This window comes from Mustela putorius, unplaced genomic scaffold, assembly GCF_011764305.1.
Source record: "Mustela putorius furo isolate JIRA1106 unplaced genomic scaffold, ASM1176430v1.1 tig00537303_pilon_pilon_pilon, whole genome shotgun sequence".
Classification (NCBI taxonomy): Eukaryota; Metazoa; Chordata; class Mammalia; order Carnivora; family Mustelidae; genus Mustela; species Mustela putorius.
Genome location: NW_025422441.1, coordinates 181,897 through 190,161, shown reverse-complemented (window position 1 = coordinate 190,161; position 8,265 = coordinate 181,897). Strand labels below are relative to the sequence as shown.

Below are 8,265 nucleotides of genomic sequence, written 5' to 3'. Positions count from 1 at the left end.
TTATTTATTTATTTGACAGAGATCACAAGCAGGCAGAGAGGTAGGCAGAGAGAGAGAGGAGGAAGCAGGCTCCCTGCTGAGCAGAGAGCCCGATGCGGGACTCGATCCCAGGACCCTGAGATCATGACCTGAGCCGAAGGCAGCGGCTTAACCCACTGAGCCACCCAGGTGCCCCAGAGTGGAGGATTTTATACGAAGACCCTGAAGATCCTTTCTGGAGCCAGGCTAGTCCTGGCTGGGCTTTAGGGTGCCGTCCTCAGCATCCAGTGGGCTCGGGGCCCTCTGGAGGATGGGCTGTGCTGAGGTCAAGGCTGGGGTAGGGGCATGGGGGAGGGGGCAGCTCTGCCCACAGCCCTCACCCTGTAGCATCCTGCAACACAATGTAAAGGGTTGGGGGACTGCTTTGGACCCAGGGGACAGTGCTCTCCTGCTGCCAGAGATTTTGATTCCCCAATCCCGTGGGAAGTCACTGTAGGATAGTGCCATCTGCAGGGGCAGGAGCCCCATCAAATACGAACCGTGAGGCCCGCAGCAAACTTGCAAGTTTGGTTCCAGACCACTGCGATAAAGTGAATTTTTGCTTGCTTAGTGCATATAAAAGTGATGTTTAGGGAGGCGCCTGGGTGGCCTGGTCAGCTAAGTGCCTGATGCTTGATTTTGGCTCAAGTCACGATCTCATGGTCCTGGGTTTGTTTTTGTGTGTGTGTGTTTTTTTAAAAAGATTTATTTATTCATTCATTTATTTGACAGAGATCACAAGCAGGCAGAGAGAGGAGAAAGCAGGCTCCCTGCTGAGCAAAGAGCCTGACCTGGGGCTCAATCCCAGGACCCTGGGATCATGACCCGAGCTGAAGGCAGAGGCTTTAACCCACTGAGCCACCCAGACGCCAGGGTCCTGGGTTTGAGCCCCAGGTCAGGCTTTTCGCTCAACACAGTTGTCGGGCTCTTTGCTCAACACAGTCTGCTGCAGATTCTCTCCCTTTCCTCCCTCTGCTCCTCAATCTGCTCTCTTGCTCTGGGGAGCTTGGCGCAGTTGGTGAGCAGCCAGCTCTCAGCTTTGGCTCAGATCATGAGCCTGGGGTGCTGGGATTTAGCCCCCTCTGTATGGAGTGGGCTAGAGACCCTCCCCTCACACAAAAACTCTCTTTCTCAAAAAAATTATTTTTAAAAAAAAAGTTATGTTGATGCACCAGTCTCTTAAGTGTGCAATAGCATTATATCTATAAAAGGAACATTCACACTTTAATTTCACAATGTTTTATTGCTGGGACACCTAGGGGGCTCAGTCGTTAAGCGTCTGCCTTAGACTCAGGTCATGATCCTGGGGTCCTGGGATTGAGCCCCGCATCAGGCTCCCAGCTCAATGGGAAGCCTGCTTCTCCCTCTCCCATTTCCCCTGCTTGTGTTCCCTCTCTTGGTGTCTCCCTGTTAAATAAATAAATAAAATCTTAAAAAAAAATTATCAAAATGTAGGGAAACCTGGCTGGCTCAGTTGGTTAAGTGTCTGTCTGACTTTGGCTCAGGTTATGATTCCAGAATCCTGGAATCAAGTCCCCTGTTGGGCTGCTTGCTCAGCGGGGAGTCTGCTTCTCCCTTGCCCTCTGCCCCTCCCCCTGCACAATTTTAAAAAAGATTTTATTTATAAATAAACCCATTTCTGCAAGGATAGATGCACTGAGCATGTCTGCACCTCTAAAGCCCCAGCACTGGCTGCCCTCCCTTAAGTCCATGCCTGTCATCTCCAGGTAGGCCTTCGGGAGCCGGAGCAAGCATGCCCCCTGGAGCAGTACTTCTTCCCTGGTCCTGGCTGTGACAGCCCTTGCAACTCTTGGGCTGGCATTGCTGACCATTTCGCCGCAGACTGTGGCCCCAACTGATGTAGTAAAGATAAGGCTCAAAGCCCACAGCTAGAAAAGAATTCTTGAGAGGTCTTTGGTACAAAAAGGTGTTTTTTTTTTAAACATATAATGTATTATTTGCTTCAGGGGCCCAGGTCTGTTAATCATCAGTCTTGCACAATTCACAGCAGTCACCGTAGCACATCCCTCCCAATGTCCATCACCTGGCCACCCTGTCTCTTCACTCCCACCCCCCAGCAAAATGGTGGCTTTATTAAAGCATGGGGACAGGACCCACGGGCAGAAAGAGCTGTGCTGGGGTCATGGCCCATTGTATCCTATCAAACTGGGAGTGGGTGGCGTAAGTCTCTAAGGAATTTTGGAACCAAGGTTTCCAGGACCCTGAGGGGACTAGCTGTTGTTGGGAAAAAGTCATTTATTGCGGTCTAATAAAACCTCACTCATGAGACCCTTCAGATGCGTATTGGTGGGTCATGTGCTTGGGGAGGGGTGATTGCCAACAAGTATCTTGTGGGGTGGAGATAAAGGAAGTTTCCAAAGGCATTTTAAAAAATATCTTATTTATTTATTTGAGAGAAAGCCAAAGAGAGAGCACAAGCAGGGAGAGCAGCAGAGGGAGAGGGAGCAGCCCGACATGGGGCCCAATCCCAGGACCCCAAGATCATGACCTGAGCTGAAGGCAGACAACTGACTGAGCCACCCAGGTGCCCCTCCAAAGACATTTTTATTTTTATTTATTTTTTTTTTCTTTAAAAAAATATTTTATTTATTTATTGGACAGACAGAGATCACAAGCAGGCAGAGAGGCAGGCGGAGAGAGGAGGAAGCAGGCTCCCCGGCGAGGAGAGAGTCCGATGTGGGGCTGGATCCCAGACCCTGGAATCACGACTTCAGCCGAAGGCAGAGGCTTCAACCCACTGAGCCCCCCAGGCGCCCCTAAAGACGTTTTTATATGTTAGCGTAGACTTCCGGGATCCTGGGGGTCGGGCTCGGTGCCTGTTGTCTTTAGGAAGGTGTTAGCCCCGAGTGGCTGAGCTCCTGGAGGAAGGTCACTCTGCCCGTTTTAAGGACTTGTCAGTGGGCTACGGATAATAAGGAAAGGCAGTAATTTTTCTTCAGCCTTTGTTTCCCACGTCACTGACCATCTGTCAGTGGGAAGACTCTGAACACAGCCGCAGCGGGCCTGCTTAGCCACCTTCTGGCTGCGTCCAGCTCCCGGAGAGGGAGACCAGGGGGCCCTGCCCTACCGTCTCTCATCCCAGAAACTCACGGGACCCTCTCCAGGACCTGAGAGCTGGAAGGTCCAAGGACTGTCCCCACCTCCAATCCACCCTCTGCCTTTCTGAGCCTCTGAGCCTATCCTGGGATGACCTCAAAACCCCTCATTCTGCCCCAAAGAGGCGCAGGTACCCCTCGGGCTGCCCCCCACCCCCCATGCCTGCCAACCCACCTGCTGCCTCACTTGGGGCTTCTGCAGCTCAGGAACGGCACTCCCGAGGTCCGCCCACGGGGCCTCGTTCCTCCCCTCTTCTCGCCGTCCCACGACGGCATTCTCGCCGCCATCCCTCCAAAGCCTACCGGCCACGCGGGTGCTAGCAAACACCGTAGCTCCAGGCCCCGAGTGCACGCCTCTGGCCACCGCGACCTCCCACCCCGCTCGCCGGCTCTCCCCCTACTGGCCTCACCCGCACACCCACAGCCCTGGTCAAGCAGCTCCACCCTGACCTGCTTGAGGGCAGTTCTCCGACGGGGTCCCACCTCCAGGCACCCTCTCCTGACGGGCCCTCCCACTCCTCTGGGCCTCCAGGAAGCCCTCGGTCGGCAGCTTACGGCCAGCCGGCGGCTCCCTGCCCCTTACCTGCAGCGCACAGCCCCCGGGCCCTCCACCTGCTGTTCCCCGACCCGCTCCTCCCCGCAGGGTTTGAGCCGAGTCTTCGCGTCCCCTCGCCCCAGGGCCATGTAGCCAGGCTCGCCTTGCTCACCCCTCCCAGCCCCCCGTGTCGCTCCACTCCCTGGGCTCGCTTCCCCTCCTCTACCAGCCCGAGCGGCCCGACTACCCCGGCTGCGAGTCCCGCACCTGTGCGGTCGCCCAGCCTCTCCGCTCACCCACTTCGAGGTCGCCCGCGAGCGCCGGGACGCCCGTCTCTCTCCCCAACGCCCACCTGCAGGTACGGCCGCCGCGACCTCTCCGACAACCCGGCAGCGCGCAAAGCCCCGGCGCGCCCGGAGCGGCCGCACGGTCGCTAGCCGGGCATCTGCTCCCTGCCGTCCGGACCCCGCCTTGCTGGGAACGTCCACCAGCGCCCAACGCTCCGTCCGTTTCCCGAAGGGAGGCCTCACCCTACGGCGAAGCGCTCGTCCCAGGAAGGGGCGCTCGCCCTGCAGGAGAGCCATTACCTCGCGAGGAGTCTCCAGCCCCGGAGCGGGGTCGTCGCCAGGCCCCGAGTCTCAGCCCCGGAGCGGGGTCGTCGCCAGGCCCCGAGTCTCAGCCCCGGAGCGGGGTCGTCGCCAGGCCCCGAGTCTCCAGCCCCGGAGCGGGGTCGTCGCCAGGCCCCGAGTCTCAGCCCCGGAGCGGGGTCGTCGCCAGGCCCCGAGTCTCAGCCCCGGAGCGGGGTCGTCGCCCGGCCCCGAGTCTCAGCCCCGGAGCGGGGTCGTCGCCAGGCCCCGAGTCTCAGCCCCGGAGCGGGGTCGTCGCCAGGCCCCGAGTCTCCGCCCCGGAGCGGGGTCGTCGCCAGGCCCCGAGTCTCCGCCCCGGAGCGGGGTCGTCGCCAGGCCCCGAGTCTCAGCCCCGGAGCGGGGTCGTCGCCAGGCCCCGAGTCTCAGCCCCGGAGCGGGGTCGTCGCCAGGCCCGCAGCGCAGCCCTAACCCCACGCCCGGAGCGAGGCGCCCCGTAAAGTCCCTCAACCTCTGCGCGGCTCCTGGGCGGCTCGGGGGCGACGCTCACCCACCGGGAGACTCCTGGGAGCTTCCGACTCCCCTCCGACCTCCCCCGGGGCCGCCCCCCCACGGCCACGCGACGGGAGAGTGGGTCCCCGGCCACAGCGCCGCCACACGGAGGCCGAGGAGGCTGCGCGGGCCCCAGTCATCCCAACGCGCCTGCGCAGAGGCCCCTGAGGCCTGAGGGGGCCGCGGGAGGAGTACGTCCCGGCGTGCACCGCGCTCACGCCGCGCCGGAAGGTCACGCGCCTCTCGGCCCCGCCCCGGAAGATAAGGCGGCTCTCGGGCGCCGCGTCTCCTTTTCCGGCCGCGCTCGGCAGCAGGTAGGACGTGCGTGTGGCCTGGCGGCCCTCGCGGCCCTCGCGGCATCCGTCGCCATCCGTCGCCCTGAGGCCCGCTAGGGACCCCGCCGGGACTCCCGAAAGAGCTGGGGCGCACGGCCACGGATGGGGGCGCGGAGGGGTGGGGCCCGGAGGGAGGATGCTGGGGGCGGGGGACCCTGAAGCCGGGGCGGCGGGGGTTCCCGGGCCGCTCGGGCGCTAACCGTGGGCCGCCTGCAGACCGCCATGGGCCGTGTCATCCGTGGGCAGAGAAAGGGCGCCGGCTCGGTGTTCCGCGCGCACGTGAAGCACCGCAAGGGCGCCGCGCGTCTGCGCGCCGTGGACTTCGCCGAGCGCCACGGCTACATCAAGGGCATCGTGAAGGTACGGGCAGCCCCTCTCCGCGGGCGGCTGGGGACGCGGGGAGCCTCGCGGGGACCCGCCGCTCACGCGCGCTCGGCCCGCAGGACATCATCCACGACCCGGGGCGCGGCGCACCCCTCGCCAAGGTGGTCTTCCGGGACCCGTACCGGTTTAAGAAGCGGACGGAGCTGTTCATCGCCGCCGAGGGCATCCACACGGGCCAGTTCGTGTACTGCGGCAAGAAGGGTGGGCTTCGCGCCGGCGGGGGCGGCGGGCGGGGGCGGCGGGGGCGGCGGGGGCCGCCGGCTGACCCCGAGCGGCGGCTTCTTGCAGCCCAGCTCAACATCGGCAACGTGCTCCCGGTGGGCACCATGCCCGAGGGCACCATCGTGTGCTGCCTGGAGGAGAAGCCCGGGGACCGGGGCAAGCTGGCCCGAGCCTCGGGGAACTATGCCACCGTCATCTCCCACAACCCGGAGACCAAGAAGACCCGCGTGAAGCTGCCCTCGGGCTCAAAGAAGGTCATTTCTTCAGCCAACAGAGCTGTGGTCGGTGAGTGGCGGCGGCCTCGGGGTGCTCGTCCGCGCGTCGCCCGCGCCCGGCCCGCCGCGGGACTCGGCCAGGGTCTGTGCCGTGGGCGCAGCAGTCTCGGCCTCTGCACCGGCCGGGGCCGGTCGCGCAGGCCCGTCTGTGCCGTGGGGTGACGGGGGGGGGCCTGCCGGGCGCCGCTCCCCATCCGCCGGCCCGTGGTCCTCGTGGGCGTGCGGCCGTCCTGAAGCGACCCAGCAAGTGGCTTAGGAAGGGCCGAGATCTGGTTCGTGTGGCTCTGGCAGCCGCGCCTTTGAAGTGCGGCAGACCAGGAACAACTTTATTCTCAGAAAGCTCCGCTGCAGGGGCGCCTGGGTGGCCAGTTCTGCCTCTGACTTGGGGGGTGATCCCAGCGTCCCGGCATCAAGCCCAGAGTCCAGCTCCCTGCTTAGCGGGAGCTCGGCTGCTCCTCCCTCTGTAGCCCGCCCACCCCCGCGTGCTCTCTGCCTGGTCTTGCAGGTTGGTTTGAGAAAGCGCGTGTGTGAGTTGGGTAGAGGGAACGTCCAGGCTGGCTCCCTGCTGGAGCCTACAACCCTGAGATCACCAGGGCCAAGAGCTGGATCCTCAGCCAGCAGAGCTGCCAGGTAGCCGCCCCCCCCCCCAAGCATTCTTGAGCAGATGTTTACAAAACAAGCGGCTCCGGTAGAGGCGAGTCCCGTGGCAGACTGAGTCCTCCTTCCTCTTGGTGCTTAGAAATTAGAGGGGTGTGTTTGCGGAGATGGGGCGCAGTAGGGGGTCTTCCTGGAGAACCATAGGTGGAGGGAGCCCTTGCCGATGGTGTGTGCAAGGGCCCGACTAGGCTGCCCAGCAGACTTGGAACTTGGGGTCGTCTGCTAGGCTGCTTGGTGGTAATTGGGAAGAGGGTACGGAGATTCTGGGTGCCACGTGATGGTGTGTGAGTACAGTGAGAGATGAGCCGTCGGGGGGTGGGGATGCTCTGCCTGATAGGGTCCTGAAGGTTAGGGAAGGTAGGGTGCACGTTCCTGAGGTGCCTGATCTTCCCAACAGGTGTGGTGGCCGGAGGTGGCCGCATTGACAAGCCCATTCTGAAGGCTGGCCGTGCCTACCACAAGTACAAGGCAAAGAGGAATTGCTGGCCACGCGTGCGGGGTGTGGCCATGAATGTGAGTAGTCCAGAAATGGGTGGTTGAGGCAGGGATTGGGGACTGGGAGGCTAGACGGACAAGTCCTTCCTTGGAGCATCTCCCTTCTGTGACAAAGGGTCTGTAGTGTGAGGCTTTGGGGTGTGGTTTGTTGGCACAGATCACTTGATCCTGCTTTTAACCAGGTCCTGAGGTAGGTGGGTCCACAGCCCTGTACTAATGCCACCTTTCTCTTCGCAGCCTGTGGAGCATCCTTTTGGAGGTGGCAACCACCAGCACATTGGCAAACCCTCCACTATCCGCAGAGATGCCCCTGCTGGCCGCAAAGTGGGTCTTATTGCTGCCCGCCGGACTGGGCGCCTCCGGGGAACCAAGACTGTGCAGGAGAAGGAGAACTAGGGTTGAGGGGCTCAATAAAATGTGTCCTTCTGCCATTAACTTCTGCTTGTCCATGGTTTCGGAGTCCTCGACAGAACTGCCATGGAGTTTAAAGCTTCGCAAAGAGAAAGATGTAGTTGGATGAAGCCGCGAATAGTGAAAGTTTGGAGAGAAGAGGTGGGGGTGCTGGGTATTTTCACATCCCCATTCCTGGAAAGCACAGACACGACACCAGTGCAGGGAACAGGATCTCACTTAAATCTGCGTGAACTTGAGCACTTGGGGGATCTCTCTGGGTGAGGGTGTGGATGCTTAGGAAGGAGAGTGGTGCTCCTGAAGCTGTGGGTTGGAGAGCGGGAGAGCTGTCTTGCCGTGGGAGGACCGGAATAGCGCGACTAATTTCTCAACAAATGGACTTCCTGTTTTTGTTCCTGGACCTTGTCCCAAACTTTGACAGGCTCATCAAAACTGGCAGAACCAGGGCAGATCTGTTGAGCCAGTGAGGCATAGAGATGGTAGCGGGGGTTCATTAGTGCCTCCGGACCAGGACGCTTGCTTCCCAGAGCCCCCTACGCCGAGGGATCCCCTTGTGAGCCAGTGCAGAAGCAGGGACAGCAGGCCACTGCCTAATCATGGGGACAAGGTTGGGGGACAGTAGGAAGCTGGCTGAGGTAGAATGCCCCTTGTACAGACTACAGGTGGGAAGGTGGTGCAGCA

The 8,265-nt window shown here is 61.3% G+C and overlaps 1 protein-coding gene across 1 annotated transcript; it reads left to right on the top strand.

Moving 5' to 3' along the window:
* Positions 1-4,990: 4,990 nt before the first annotated feature.
* Positions 4,991-7,608, top strand: RPL8 (ribosomal protein L8). The gene is made up of 6 exons (XM_004779373.3): positions 4,991-5,119; positions 5,357-5,500; positions 5,584-5,725; positions 5,813-6,031; positions 7,076-7,191; positions 7,411-7,608. The coding sequence occupies exons 2-6, from the start codon at positions 5,363-5,365 to the stop codon at positions 7,567-7,569; spliced, it is 774 nt and encodes a 257-aa protein (XP_004779430.1). The 5' UTR covers positions 4,991-5,119; positions 5,357-5,362; the 3' UTR covers positions 7,570-7,608.
* The last annotated feature ends 657 nt before the right edge of the window (positions 7,609-8,265 follow it).

What these genes read in the sequence shown, in the direction of transcription:
- RPL8 (XM_004779373.3), top strand. Translation starts at nt 5,363, where the DNA reads ATGGGCCGTGTCATCCGTGGGCAGAGAAAGGGCGCCGGCTCGGTGTTC. An exon ending in CGTGTACTGCGGCAAGAAGG is followed by an intron (nt 5,726 to 5,812) that starts GTGGGCTTCGCG and finishes GGCTTCTTGCAG; the next exon opens with CCCAGCTCAACATCGGCAAC. An exon ending in AGCCAACAGAGCTGTGGTCG is followed by an intron (nt 6,032 to 7,075) that starts GTGAGTGGCGGC and finishes TCTTCCCAACAG; the next exon opens with GTGTGGTGGCCGGAGGTGGC.